This window comes from Calonectris borealis, chromosome 1 (genome assembly GCF_964195595.1).
Source record: "Calonectris borealis chromosome 1, bCalBor7.hap1.2, whole genome shotgun sequence".
Classification (NCBI taxonomy): Eukaryota; Metazoa; Chordata; class Aves; order Procellariiformes; family Procellariidae; genus Calonectris; species Calonectris borealis.
The window spans coordinates 191,658,764-191,674,677 of NC_134312.1; the positions used below are offsets into that span (position 1 = coordinate 191,658,764).

General features: G+C 38.1%; 1 protein-coding gene across 3 annotated transcripts in view; it reads right to left on the reverse strand.

The window, feature by feature from the left end:
- Positions 1-4,497: 4,497 nt before the first annotated feature.
- The window catches only part of COG6 (component of oligomeric golgi complex 6), a 61,888-nt gene continuing 50,471 nt past the window's right edge, over positions 4,498-15,914 (reverse strand). Inside the window, exons 16-19 of one of the 3 annotated variants that reach the window (XM_075139723.1) lie at positions 15,036-15,143; positions 13,433-13,486; positions 10,770-10,849; positions 4,498-7,016 (exon numbers count right to left, since the gene is read on the reverse strand). In XM_075139723.1, coding sequence (XP_074995824.1) covers positions 6,869-7,016; positions 10,770-10,849; positions 13,433-13,486; positions 15,036-15,143 — 390 coding nt within the window. In that variant the 3' untranslated portion in view covers positions 4,498-6,868. The remainder of the gene's footprint in view (positions 7,017-10,769; positions 10,850-13,432; positions 13,487-15,035; positions 15,144-15,914) is intronic. The other 2 variants (XM_075139724.1, XM_075139725.1) reach the window with 2 other exon arrangements.

The window sequence follows — 15,914 nt, forward strand, 5'->3', positions numbered from 1 at the left end:
GGCCACCCGGCCCAAAGGCAGAATGGTTGGACACACCATTCAAATTTCTGACTTAGCATTTGCTGAAGTGAAGGCTGTATTTCATCTACACAAACCAAGTAGCTTGTCTGGTAATTTGCCTGTTCTTTCTTTTCAGCCAGGAAGGAGCAGGACAGTCCTTCTCCAGGCTGTGAGCCCACCGCCCTGTGCTCAGGACAGTGGTAACAGCGGCAGCAGAAGCACCGTCCTTGAACAGGGACAAGTGTCTCCTGCTGAAGTAGGCAGGTGTCCCCAGAGCAAGGTGGGGAAGGCCTGGAGAAGGCAGATCTGCTCCACGATCTCTCCAGTGGGGCCATGGGAGCTGGAAGCGTGACCAAGACTTCTCACCTCTGTGTCCAGGAGATTTGAGGACCTGTGAAACTTCTGGATGCAGTAATTCAGGATCAGAAATATTGTATTTGGACAGTTTGTACAACAGAGGGTACAAAGAGAACCAAGGAACTGGGATGACCATGCAGAACTGACACAGACAGTAAGGACAAGACCTTTCTTTAAGGATTTCTCCATTACTTGGTCCTTCCAAGGGGCATTTTCTGAGCCATTTCTAAGCGAGAAGGACCTTTAAGAGCTTAGCCAGTCTTTTAAGAGTCATCTTCTGAAAATCATTCATAAATTCCTATTAAAAGTTCATGAGACTGCCAGGCTACAAACAAGGACACCAAAAATACTAAGGAAAAAAAAAAAAAGAAGATAATAAAATATGTGTCCTCTTCTGACTCTTACCCATTTCTGACTCTGATCTTTCAAGGTCAACTGCAGATCCAGAGAATGAGCTCATGTCCTGCCTCTGCAGCCTGGCACCGCTGCCGGGGCCTCTCGCAGAGCCAGGACTCGGCACGGCTTCTGCCCCATGCTCTGCCCCTGCAAAACCTCCCCTCGCCCAGCGAAAGGTACGTGGCCGGCCAGGGACCGGTGCAGGACGTGCCCAGGCAGCTCTGTTTTCTGCCCTTCTCGCCTTCTCCGTGACTCCTGGAATGTGTTTGCACATGGTGGAAAAAATGCAAAGAGTAGGGAGAAGCGGCCAGGAACGTCACCCTCCCTGCCACCCTCCCTGTCGGCGCTGGGCTGCGGGGCCGGCAGGCACGGTGGCTCACGCCAGCATCAGTCCCCAGGGAAGTCAGAGGAGCCCCTGATGCCTGTAGCAGGTGAAACGCCCAGAGATGAGATGAATTTTTGGAGTAATCCATTTTGGAATTAAAAAAGGAAAATGTATCATCTGCACAAACTCAGTTAACACAGGCTCGCAGCGAAAGAGGCGAAACCTGTTTTGATCAGAAAACTGGCTTGCAAAGAGTACAAAATATTTCACAAACTTTCGATCCCATCTTCTCCTCCCCGTTTTCATTACGTGCATCTTTTATCCTGTCATAAGCACCAGCAACAAGACTAATTAGTTTAGCAAGTACAACAAATGGTTTTATTGACAAAAAAGAACCCTTTGAAATATACATTACATTCACAAAGGATTAAATTACACCCTATTATCCATTTTCCATAAAATAAAGATTACTTTGATAAATCACGACTAATGTTATCTTTGGCTGATAAGAACTCTGTGCTTATTTGTGTGGCTTCTATAAATAGCGTGTTCTGAATTTTCTCCCTAAATATAGTCAATGATACAGTCTGCCAGGCATTTTCCTGCAATTTGACAATACCACATCTGTGAACCAGGCAGCAAATGAAAGCTTCATTGTCTGAATATGAAACATGCAACAGTCTCCTCCTTTTTTGTCAGCTGCTCTGCAGTAATCTATCAAATACCTTTCAGCCATACCTTGCTCAATCAAGGTTTCCTTACTGCTAAAGCAAGGTAGTTAAAATAAACTTTTTTTATTAAGAGAAAAGCATTTGTGGTTCATCTTTCCATTCTATGTAAAGTCTGTGTGACAACTCTAGCGTGAGTGGGTCATACCCTCATTTAGGTCTTAATGTACATAAGATATGTACATTAATGCACATAAGATAAGGGGTAAGTGGACATTTTCAGGTGTAAAGGGCTCCTTTGCACTTTGTCTTTCCACAGCTTTGCACCAGAGGATTCTGCAGATTACTCAAGATTTACCCGCATCATCTTTGAGGGGAAGAACAGTTGGTCAAGGACCAAGACAGAAGCAATGTCTTGGGTTTACTTCAGCCCTACACCAGCTCTACGTAAAGTGGCTCTTTACTCAAGGATGTAGATAGCTGGCGTATCAGCAGAAGACCTTTGTGTGACAAGAGGTTCACCCACCGTTAGAGCATCTGGTAACCACATACGCTGGGCTAGTGTGAACATCGCCACTGGAGCACCAGCCCAGCAGCCTAGCTGGGCAGCAAACGCCCGGTTTAGCACAGCACAGGAGGACATGCTCACCTTTAAAACACCTTTAGAAAACTTTTGAAGTAGTAGTTTGATTCTGAAAAACTGAAGTTGGCTTCCTACCGAGCAGCAGACAGCTGGAGAGACCTGCCCTGCCGTACAAAGGGCATTGCCTCCCTTACCCTTCAGGACAAATATCCAAGTTCAAGTTACATTCATTTCCCATTTTCTGAAATTCTTTCAAGAAACAAATTGGCTCGGAGTTCAACTACTCCTTTGTATGCTACTGGGTGACTCAAAGCATCTCATTTTACTCCGAATTGCCCAAGGGTTAGAACTGGTGCAGCAGTTGCAGCATTGTCTTGAAGTTTAGTTTGCGAAGTGCTTAAGGGTGGTGGGGAAAAGATGTAGAGGTCCTGGAAACCTTTAACAAGTAAATCCAATATGTGAGGGAGTTCAGTTATAAGACATACCTTTTACTTCCACAGCCAGTTTCTTCTAATCTGCATTTTGAAAATTCTCCAAGCTATTCAAACATAACACCAATTTAACATCAATTTACAGCATCTAACCCTACCATGGCTGTTTTGCACGGCTGCCCTCGTCATAAGCAAATGTCTCTTTTTCTGCATTTTCCCTCAAAAGCAGGTGGCAGTGGATTTCAAACAAACCCACACCCATGTCTGTGTTGCTTCTGGAGGGTGTGTTTTACTCATGGAAATAGGTCTAACCCCTTCGTTTAATTTTCAAAATTTTATAAGCTTCCCACCCCCTGGGTTGCCTGCAAAGTGACTCAGCAAGGCAAGAAAAGGGATCAAAGAACAGATAGAATTCTTTAAATGAATGGAAAAGTTTAGCGGTTCTGAAAGTATTTTCCTCCAACACATACTTCAAAAATTTTAATAAAAATAATTACAGCTGAGTCTATTAACAGACAAAATGCAGGGCTATAGTCATAAATCTCAGAGAATAGGAAGGAGCACTCGGAAATGCTGCAAAACAAATGTATTATCACCTTTCTAAACCTTCTTAAGCTTCTATTTTCCTACAGTAGAAAACAAAAAATCACTGTGGCTGGGCTGCTGTGGGCTTGCTATAATTAAAACAACTTTTATATTTTATTTCCATAGCAGTGTGTATGTTTATAAAGAGGGAAGGAGAAAATTGTACACATAGGATTGAACACAGAGGCACTGTCACCAGTGCGGATGAACCACCTTGGGTCCAACCCAAACTCAACTCTGTATCTTGCTGTTTGCTGGATATTCTGTGGGTGATAAAGTCCTGGGATCCTGGTTCTGTTTCAGGGACTCATGTATTGGAGGTCAAAGATATGGTCCCTCCAGTAGAAGATCTAGAGCTTGGAGTCCTCAGGAGGGCCCTCACATACATGCCACAGGGCCAAACTGCTCCTTGCTTATTCCGTATCACGCCCCCCATATTTTGCATTGATTTATGCACAGCTGCTAAATTCAAACGAGAAGAAACAGAGCCGCCCCATCTCATATTACACAACAGCCAAGGGTTTGCATGCTCTTCAGGAAGGCGGGAGATGTCGATTCCAAACTCCTTTGGCCCAGAACCCAGCTCTCCCACTTCCCATGAAAGTGCTCTTTGCATCAGACGACGATGCAAAAAGAAGCCTTTTATGCATCTGTTCTCGGAACTGGGTTGTCAGAGTGTCAATGCCGAGAGCGCAGCCTACTGTAGCCAGTATTCAAACACTCTCTCCACCCAGTTTTCCCAAGCGCATTGCTGCCCAGCACAGAATAACAGACTCGCTCTTCGACGGCATGGCCCTCCATACAACGCGTTTAAGGACCAACAGCAGAAGCGCTGACTAACTCAGCCCAGCCAGGTGGGCATCTCTTCACGCACTGCGATGCTCAAGCCAGACCTGCAGTAACTGGTCTGAATACGGACCCATTACCGACACCCAGAATGATTCCATTTACCGCAACGCTTATAGGTCATCCATCTAACTGAGCAATTAGAGGACTGCAGCTTCACAGCTCGCGGTGTGGAAATCCTGGGAATTTGTAAAATAAAAGGGTCAGAAATGCCAAGCTAGAAAAGGCAGGTCAAAATCTAATCACCTTTTCCTTCCTCCTCTTAGGAAGGCAAGCAAGAGGAAATAACAACATGGAAGACAGAAGTCAGTAAATCAAATGCTTTTATTGATGTCCTTTCTCATTTTTGACCCTTTGTCATTTTATTTAATTGCACACACCAAAATTAGTGATTGACTTTAATTTTTGTATACAACTTTTATAGCTTTTGCATTTTTACTAAGAGAAGATAAAATCATGGATAAGTCTCTACATGGACTAAAGATAGGAAGCAACTTCTTACTAATCCTCATGCAAACTACTGACTGATTATTGGAGACTGAGGTTGAGTGTAGTTTCAGGAAAAAGTTCACTCTTATGAGTATGTTAATCTAATAACAAGCTAATCTATAATCCTTTCACAACTGATGTAATTTTCATATATTAGATAATAATTATAGGCATATTAAGCAATATTAACATTATTAAACAACAATTAACAGCCTTCTGAATGTATACTATGGTAATGCAAAATCTGAGTAATTTAAAGTGCCTTACCTAGTAAAAGAGTGTAATTTTCCATTAGAGCTTTGCTAAGGTTCTAGAATTTTTCGTCTGCAGGTCTGGAGTTTTTAAACAGAATAAATCTAACATTCACATTTACAGAAGAATTTACGCCTGATCCAAGAACTCCAGGGACACTCACACTTTCAAATCTTTTTCTATTATACCAACAAATTATGCCCATTTGGAAAAGGAGCTATTGCTTTATTGTGGTATTACCAAGGAAGCTGCTTTCTGAGCACACTGGGTATATCTTGTGCAATGAGTTTTCCGAGAGACTAAAATGTATTGCTGCTGCTCTTCTCTATTTCTTGCTCTTTTGCAAGCATACACTAAACTGCAGACTTGGCTGCCACTAAGTATATATTTCATATGGGGAATATTATTACTGATAAAAATAAAACAGGTAAGTTATTCAATATGAATGACTGCTCATCTCCCCCTTGATGTATATAAATAAGCCACATCTAACATGAGTGTAAACTCAGGCAACTGTAATAACTCTGTGGCACCCATACAACAACAAAGAGGAAAAAAAAGTTAAACGCTTCCCATGAAAGAGTTATCTTAAATTATCCTTTTAAAAAAACCAAACCACCCCAAAACACCCCAAATTCCTTTTACTAATTTTTTATTTCCTGAAGGTTTCTCTGTAACAAGGCTTTTCTAAAAGAAGAATAAGCTTAAGGAACTTGCAGAAAATTATCTTAAGGCCCAACAGAGAACAAGTGTCCTACTTACCTATTTTCCTCTTTTACTGGAAGCAAAGGTCCCCCTAGATCGTAACTCTCTATATAATCAGGGTTTCTAAACAGAGCAGGTTCAGCTTTGCACTGAAGGAGGAAAGAAATGAAACCTTCATTCATGGCTTTCTACGCATCAGCCTAGAACAACTACACACCCCGCTCTCCCACATACTTCCCAGGACTACCTGTGGCTGCCACAGGTGAACTTAACTATAAATTTTAGGAGCATCACTGCAGACATGTAAACCACAAAAATCTCTTGGTGGATTATTAACTGAATAAATGCTTGTACTAGAGCAGATGGGCTTTTTCTGTACTTAAAAAAAGGCAAAACAAGAAACTTGTACATGTGAAGGAGGAATGGCCATACTGCTGTGCAAACCATTTTCCTAGCCTACATTGTTGCTGGTCCCAGTCTTAAGAGATCAACAAGTTTCAACTGATATAAGGATTCCTACACAATGATTGCACTAAAACAAAATCCTTCCAGTAAAACAAAATTATACAAATAACTTAAAACATTAAGTTCCAGGTTATGTACATGCATGTAGTTCAAATATTTCTTTTTCTTACAGAAAATACCAGAACTAGCAACAACAATAATGGATTCTAAAAAAGCACACAAATTTTGCCTCAAAGATTTAATCAACAGGATTTGAAAAACAGCATCAAATATGCTGAAATGATTTATGAGCTGTAAAAGTGATGCACTTGAGACATTCAAAGTATATCAGTTGTATTAAAATTACAGTTATCAGCGCTTACTGATGATAGGCTGAGAAAAAAAGTGAAAGAACAGGGAAAAGAGCAAATAAAAATATTGGTGAGGTCGTAAAAGACACTAGTTCAACCTCTAGTTGAAAGGATTATGTACAGAGAGGAAAAAGCTTTTTTCTCCCTTTTCAAAGAGATTGCATATTGTCAAGGTCCATTTCCATTAGAGGAATACATTAAAGTAATTTTTAATCTAAATTCTATTTTCTGGCCTATAGAAGGTATTCAAAGACACAGGAAAGACTAGACTTCTGCCAAGCAGATTAAACAAAACCGCATTCCTACGTATTTTAGCTATACAGTTACACATCACAATTCAAAACAGAAGAATAACTCGATGCAAATACTCAACGAATACAGAATTACGGATTCTGATAAATCTGGGGGAAGCAACACTATGAAAGAAGTGCTTGAACTTGATGAGGAGATCTGTGTAGTATGGTTTCTGGATCCTTATATTCATTTGAAGGATCCATCACAGCTGCATATAACTCACTGTAAGCTCTGCAGACCAGTTCTGTTGACTGTTTTATTATCTGCTCTCTAAAAAACAAAACGGAAACATAATTTGCAAATCGTAGGGAATATAACTGTATCTTTAATTCCTTGGAATTAAAGGAATTAAAGATATACACTAAAGGAATTACAAGGAATTAAAGATATATGCTAAAAATACACATTAAAAATCCGTGTCAGTTACATTAAAAAGCCCTTTTACTTCAACTGTGAAAACAGCTTAAAGTTTTAAAACAAAAGAAGGCTTATTCATCTCATTGTATTGTACATAGATAAACTCACATACATGATCCTGATAACCAAGAAATTAGCTTCTTTATTTCTGCAATCATAAAAAAAAATAGTAGAAGGATTTAATTTGCACACATTAGTGTTTCACCTGCACTCCCCTGCATCTTTTAAAAGACTGATAATCTTATGATCTACCTTCTACCTCCTGTGGCTTCTCACTGTCCTTTGTAAATACCCACTTTTTTTTCATCTATCGGCAAATATATCCTATTTGCTTTATCTTGACAGCACCTGATTCCATAATCGGTCAAAAAGGAAGAGCTGAAAGTGATAATGGTCAGAGATTTAAAACTTGTTGCAGCCTTTTACCAACAACACTATGAAGCCTGTGTCCTGTTATTTTTCTGGATCTAAATGAGTAACAATGCACAGAGACTGGATGCTAAATTTAACTGGGAAGTTTAATATTTTTTGAAGACAAACTAATATTTTTATTTTACATTGCCCATTGAATCAGTTTACTTCAATCACCGCGGTGATGAGTTTACTGTTGCAGATGCATTTTTGTCTATCAGAAACAGTAGTTATAACTATTTTACAGCCAAACCCATGCAAGGGGAACACCAGGAGAAGCTGAGGAAACCAAGGTAACCATGAATCCAGATTCAGCCCTGCTATAATACGCAGCAAAGGAACAGAGACACCAAAACTGCATCCACTAAAATCAGGACTGAATTCACCAACCGTTGGGAACTGACAAGTTAAAGAAATCTCAAAGACCAAGTGCATAGAACTTCGTCTTTTCAGGAAATATTAAGAAACGGAAGCTATGAGAAAGAAGACTAAGAGACAAAACCTGCATTTTATTCTGATGGACAGTATCTGGTTTTTCAATATTCAGGATCAACTGCCAGTATTACTAGATGATTAGAATACCTGAAAAAAAGACTGGCCTTGTAATATCAAATCTAGAAACACTATTATAAGGGAAATATACTCAAGGTTCAGGTAAAACAACTATCTCTGATCACAGTCTGGGATCACCAAGCTACCATAACACGACAATCTTTTAAGAAAGTATTGCACAGAGAATTTGTATAAAACTAATTGTATTGCACCAAATAATACTAAATTAAAAGAAAAAGTTCATTAAAATATTCCAGAGGACTGAACAGCATCAAATGAGTCTTTCCATCAAATAATGTCAGTGTCATTAATCAGTACATTAGGATTTCAGTTGCCATAACAACATGATACACTTTATCACCAACACAAATGGCAGCACTTTCTAAAAATAGTAATTCCAGCATTCAGTTTCTGTGATCCAACACAAATGAAAAGAGCTTTTCAAGACCAACAACCACATAAATAAATAGCTTAAAACTTTTTAAATGAGCAAAGGAATTTGAAAGACAAGAGCATGTACTGGCAAATGTTGGACGGAATGTTCTTCATAGCTGTAAAGCTTAAACGATACTGCCAGGGAGTATATAATACACTGGTCCCTTGTCAAAAGCATGTGGTCTGATTTTGAGAACCAAAGAACTCTGGGGTTCCTGCTCAACTGTTGGAACAATGGATCACAATTATGTGATTTCAAGATGTCTTCAAAATTGACATCAAACGTCTGCAAAACAAACTTGAAAATCTCAACTACTATAGCCAGAGATTAAAATTATAGTACTGGTTAAATTTTTTGGTTGAATTTTGAGAAAATTTTGAATTTTTAAGGTTTATTTACTACAGAAAATATTGACTATTAAGACCATGATTCTACAAGCATGCATCTCCATAAATAGGTATCTTAACTTAAAAAGGATTTCTTGTGTTTAAAGCTACATGTTTGAAGGCTAACGGGCTAACAGATTTTTTTATTTTTTTTAAATTCTGAGCAGAACCTGACCTATATCATTGAGTTATATAGCAGGTTAATGAACTCCTGCATGTTAGCTGAGCTGTAGCAGCTACAGCAATCATCCTCACACAGGCTCCCCTCTCACCTCTCAGCTGCCCACTGTTGCAAGATAACATGAATTTGGCTTAAATTGTGCTAAGAGAGGTTTAAAAAACTTATCAATGGGATAAGGCTAAGAGTGCATACATGACCGGTTTATCTTGGTTCATCTGATAGAAGAAATGATTAAGTCAAAAGTAATTTCACTGTGCCTGAGTCTCTATAGTAGCATAAAGTCTACTTCTGAAAAATTGCTTCTGTGTTAGCAGTGAAAAATTGAGGCTTTCAAAATACATTTACTGTTATTATGATTTTTAAATAGACCTACATTAAAAAAAAATCCAAGAGCTAAAATACAGGTTTAATAGCTTGACGCCTAGAAGCAGAAGTTGCAATGCTTCACTGACACGACTGCTGAAGCTACCCTGTTTCATCTGTACTGGAGCAGAACAGCTCTCGCACAACAGGGTCCGCTCTGCTGGCTGAGCTGTGGGAACGGTAACCCTAGCAGAGAGAGCCAACGAACTACTGAAAAGCACCAACACCTCCTGTGCCAAGCCATGCACCAGGTGTATGGCATGAAACTGGAAGTCTTTGGATGAGGAGAACCCGAGCAATACAGCCGGAGAACCTGACAATTGGACTAGCTGATCATTGTAGATCTCTTCCAACTGAACTATTCTATTCTATTCTAATAAATTCCCAACAATAAATATTTTTCCCTTTACATATGTCATTTTTTTAATTGCAAGGTGCTGTAATACAATCCCACTGAGGACAGGTACTAGTAATGAGACTCCAAATATTGTTGCATTACATAAAATGTGATATGCTTGTCTCAATTTCTGGTATATTCTGTAACCTGCATTCTTCACAGAAGTGTGAAAAATGATGTCAAGAAAAGTTTTTGATGAGTGCAGCATGTAATTCTCTGAGTTTAAGTACTACAAAATGTCTTCATATGGTTCACATTTAATTTGAAAGAAATTCGTGGCACTTTCCCTAGCCTTAGGGTTCAGTTATATTAAAAAAACAAGAGAAGAGATAAATAATAAAGTTCTCACTTCCACACTTCAAAGAAGAAATCACTATAAAAAATCATATTAAGTGAAAAGTAAGGTAATCTCAGCACAATATTCATTGAGACAGAATGCCAATACTCTGCAGCAGAAGATAACAAAGTTGAAAATTCTAGACCTGACGGAGCAGTGGGGATAAAAGAAATCTTGAGTGGAGAATTACATATTTCATCTGTCTTTGGAATGCTTACAAAATAGTTCTAAAAAAATTTACAACTAAGTTGACAAAAGACTGCCGACACAGCGGAACATGTTCAAAATAGATGAATGTAATTCATTTTGATGGTGTCCGTTAAATCAAGAGTAACTACTTCAGAAAGTTACAGAATTACATATTCCTCACTGCTTGTTCAAAAAGAAGGGAGTCAGAACAAAACTGAATTGTGACCTGAAGAACAATACAAATATGATCACAGCTGGTAACTTGAATTCTCATCATGATCCACTAAACCTAATCAAACTAATCTTTCTGATCATTGTGCAGGCATAATAGAAATTCAAAGGTAAGGTACTTACTTCACAGTGGCACTCAGAAGAAAATTCAGCTGGGACATTAACAAACTATCTGGAGCAGACAGATAGCGATCAAACTGAGCCTAGGGGTCGGGGGGGGGGAAAGGAGAATATGAGATCAACGTATTAAGAACTTGCTGTTATATGAAACTAGGTAAAAACACAGATCTCTGAAAAGTGATTACATTAAAATGGCACCTTCTTATTTGATAAAATTTTCTCTTTTTATATATTTAATATAGAGCCTAACATAATATACAAATGTTTAAGGTAGAACTTAATAGTCCAAACCAAATGTCTAACTTTAGCACCTCTGTCACCAAAATTTTAAGTTTCTGACTCTGAGGAGTATGGGTGGAGGGGCAAATAATGAGAATCCAGCTTCCATTAATTATCCATCTAAGTTTCCTATGCAGCTGGTGCACATATGCATGCACCTCTGAATATGAGACCTAGTCTATTCAGTGCAGAGGGGATATAGTAGCCTCCAGACAGAAATGTAGTCTGTCCAAGTTAGGTATGTTGTATGTTTCTTTTTAGTTTTTGGCAGGGAGTCACTGCTTAATAATCTAATGAGCACTTACGTTGGGAAAAACAAGAGCAATGGACCTAGTTCAGGCTCCCTGAACTGCTTCTAGGCCTACTTCTCCTCCCCCATATAATATAGCGAAAAAAATTGTGGTGCTTTGATTCTAGTGGTTTGGAGAGGAAGACACCAATAAAAAACATTACTGCTCTCTTCAACTATCTATCAGAGAAGTTGTGGATGCCCCATCCCTGGAAGTGTTCAAGGCCAGGTTGGATGGGTCTTTGAGCAAGCTGATCTAGTGAAAGATGTCCCTGCCCATGGCAGGGGGGTTGGACTAGATGATCTTTAAAGGTCCCTTCCAACCTAAACCATTCTATGGTTCTATGATAAAACAGGTGACTACAGATGGAACCAGGTCTTCTCACAGGTGAAAACAAGAGGAATACTGGACACATATTACACTAAGGAAAATTCTGATTAGATAGTAAGAGGAAAAATTCTCACCACAAGGGTCATCAAACACTGCAGGTTACCCAGAAAAGTGTCATCAAACAGTGAACTGGTTACCCCGAAAAGCTGTATAATCTCCATCCTTGGAATTACACACTCAGGCAAGGCCCTAGGCAACTTTATCTAATGATGGCAACCTTCCTGAACACTGGATAAATCTTCTCAAGATGGTAAACCCTAAAATCCACATCCATCCATCATTTAAACGTGCAAAAAGTGGGCACAAATGACTAATGAAGTCACTCAGTTCTCAGGAACTAACTTTTTGGGGTTATCTGCCCTTGTTTGGAAAGCAAGGGAGCTTTAGCTGAGAGAGAGGTAAGGACTTTACTAGAACAGCATTTGTAAGTAATATGAACAACTAAAAGGCTGGCAACTAGGGAACTTTCAGGTTAAGTTGGGAGGCAGTGAATCTGCCTGCAAGTACTCCCTCCGGATGGTTTAAATCCTGGGAAGCCAACAGATTAGGTTGATAGGTGGGATTTATGTGGGTTTGATTTCAGCATACTGGGTTCTATTCTGGTTAAAGTGTGTTCACACAAGCAGACATTAAACAAAACAATGAAGAAAATAAAACAGTTGGATTCTTCTCTAACTATTCAAGTGAAATTATTATATACTGCTATAGATAACAGAGTTACATATATATAATTTAAAGAGATGGTCCCCAAGCTGCAGTCTTTAAATTCCTTGTTGGTCTAAAAGACCATGATAAATAGAAGATATTTTAAATGCAAAATTTATAAATATTGATAAGAATGCATGCTGATCTGAGTAAATCACTGAGTGCTTTGTGCCAGAGCTCTGTTCATCCAACCAACTTGGGAATCACTGGTTTAAAACTTGAACAGAGGAAAACAGGCTACACTGACAATTAGGATGGATTCAACATCCAATTTTTTAAAAAACCTTTTTTTAAAAAAAAATTATTTTAAAAGACCTTTTTTTCGTGGGGTTATACATGTACTGCTGGATAAGCAGGCCTTATTTACAGTTAAACTTTCAGAATAAAGCTAAAGTTGGCTAAGCAAGAAGAGTGACAGATCATATATTATTACCTACTGAACTGTGATATTGCTATCTCTATGCAAAATAGCCCTCACACACTCTAAGAAAAAATATCAGCTTATAATTTGTTTTAAAATATATTGTAGCTTTCAACTTAAAAAATATAACTGTGACATATGCCCAGCACCTAACTTCTGAGTTTGGCTGAACTATTTGCATAAAATCAAAGCCTTAGGACTAAAATTATAAATGATAGCAGAACCTGTATTTCAAAGCATACAGGCAAAAAAGAAACTTTGGTGATTAAAACTAATTAGAGCTAAGTATTTGCTTTTAGCAATTTATGATGACTCATGGGATTGCATTCTTGTAAGTAAAGTTCTGTTTCTCAAGGCTTAGAAACTAATATTCTATTACTACTCATTCATAAATAATTTACGTATTTATTACTTCCAGTGGTCAAATTACTACAAATGAAGAAAGTATTCCCACACATGTAATTTAGCTATTCCTAAAGAGTATGACTGGTAAGATGAATATCTACTACATCACATAATTAATAGTATTCTTTCCCATGTCACAGTACCACCAACATAATACGAAATTGTAAAACACTTACCATTGCAACCTTCAGGGACACAGAATCCATACTTGGCAAATTTGAAAGAGGACCCTAAGAATCAGCAGTCAACGGGGGGGGGGAACAAAAAAGGTCATACTAGCATATGGAAAAAGATAAGAAATAATAAATTCTACAACCAGTTCAGTACTAAATTGTTATTTGGTCCTGCTACAAGATCTACAAGATACAATATGAATCATCATATCAATACTGAAATGTTGTAACAGTTAATTTGTATTCTACAGCTCTCTTAAATTAAAAACTCGGAATACTGCGTTTTTAGTATGTCCTTTCAAGTCCTTTTCTTCCTTCTTCACCATTAAATGATAAACCCCCAAAAAAGCCTTCCACAAGGTGTAGGATAAAAACTGAACTGCAAACTGGCCACATACCCTTGCTGTTACAGAATTACAGAGGACAACTTCCCTCTGTTCATCTGTTCCGGGACCATGCCAAACTCAAGCCTGCTTCCCAGTAAATCTTCTGTGCTGATATGGCATTACAATGTATACATGCTGCCTAACCCCCCAGCAAATCCAGTACAACGTCATCTCTGCAGCCAGGGAGCTGGACAGATATAATCGAAAATTGCTACATTCCATTAACAATCTGCCCTGGTCGATTTGAAATTTGTTTCAGAACAGGAGATAGGCTCATGAATAGGAAACCAAACTGAGTTATTAATTAGATTATTTATACATTTATTTATTCATCTTTATACATAAAAATCTGTTGCGTTTGGGCACTTTATGCAAAATTATTGGCTGAAGAAACAACATAAAGCTCTCCAAAAGACTTCTGCTTTCTCCAGAAAACACTGTTCTTCACCTTCACAGAAGATCACAAAAGGACATAGGCACAGCCGAAGGAAAGAGGGGCTGTATTAACACCTATCACATAACAACCGTAGTTCACAAAAAAGGAAGAGCGTGAGCTCTGAATTCCAGTTTTCAGCTCACTCTAAGAAATCTCAAGTTTTCACTTTTCCAATCTCACCGCCTTGGTGCTAGAATAGCTAGAGCAATGAATAAGGACAAAGGAAGAAATTATTTCAATTACTACTAAACTCATCTGCCAATTTTCCACAGAAGAAAAAAGCAGTAATTATCTAATGCATGCAGGGTATCTATCCACCCCATGTATGGTGCTATAGCATGCAATGGAAGAAACCTGAATGCTACATGCACTGTAGGTCCAATATGTTCCAGGTGTCATGGAAGTGGTATACAGACTCAGTACTTGTGTTTTAAAGCCAGCTTGACTCTGACACTTTCTGAGGCATACTAAACTACCTATACAGTTATTCTGAGAATGTACAGGATGTCTGTGGTGTATGGAGCCTGTTGATGGTACACAGATAAGCTGCACAGAAGGACTGTTGCATACCAAACCTGCTAGGCTTGCTGAACATACAGTGTAGGGGAAATCTATAGTTGCAAGGTGCTTTTGTCTAATAGTCCTGGTCCCGTGTGAAAAAACAACAGATATTACTGAGCTTTTGCTTTCAGAGGAAGCTTAATTTGCAAAAATATTAGTGCCAAACTTCTTCTAGTTGGCAAGTATGCAGTACCTCCTCAACATGTACATTATATAAGCTTACCTGTTCCGGTTTGTGTTGCTGCACAGAGTTATATATGTAACTTAGACCAGCTCTTGTTAACACGTAGGAAGCCTGTTCATTTATGAGTGTATCTAAATGAGCTTCAATCTGAAATTTTAAGCATAAGGTATTTATAAAATGTGCATGAGAATATTAAATAGAACAAGCTCCGGGGTTAAAGGGTCTAGAAACACAAATAAGAAAAAACAGAAATAAGAAGGAGAGTGATCAACAAACAAGGAAAAACACAAATACATACAGCATAATTATTTTATCCATTTACATCTTCCATATTACAACGATACAATAAAAAAATACAGATAATTCTTTCATGCCTGCCTAACAGAGGAACCTAATTTTTTTTGTATTTGTAAATTCAACAGCACCAAAAATTAAGAATACTAAAGCTCTAATCTTAAAAATTGCTGTATCATTTTGTTTTGCTATAGTTCTTTGAAAATATGTGATAAAAATCATCCAACTCTTATTGAAAATGTTGACAATAGCATGGCAGTTTTATAATAAACAAGAGAAAGAGACAGTCTTTCACAAGGAAAATAAAACTGAAACTAAATCATAATCAGTAATGATTTTAAATTCAATACTGATAAACATGTATTTGAAAAAAGTTAACTGAAAGAACAATAGACAATGAAATTACAGCTATCAATTTTACTTTAATTATCTTCATACGAAAAAAACTCATAAATGTATTTTACATTCTTAGTATAATCTTCACTTTGCAGAGAAACCTAATCAATAAATCCAGTCACAGCAGCAGCAATGATTTTTTTTGTTTGAGTAGTCTTGGAAAGATATTTATATACATTATTACTTCGTTTTTACAGATAACTACCCCACATTTCATTTATTTTTCTT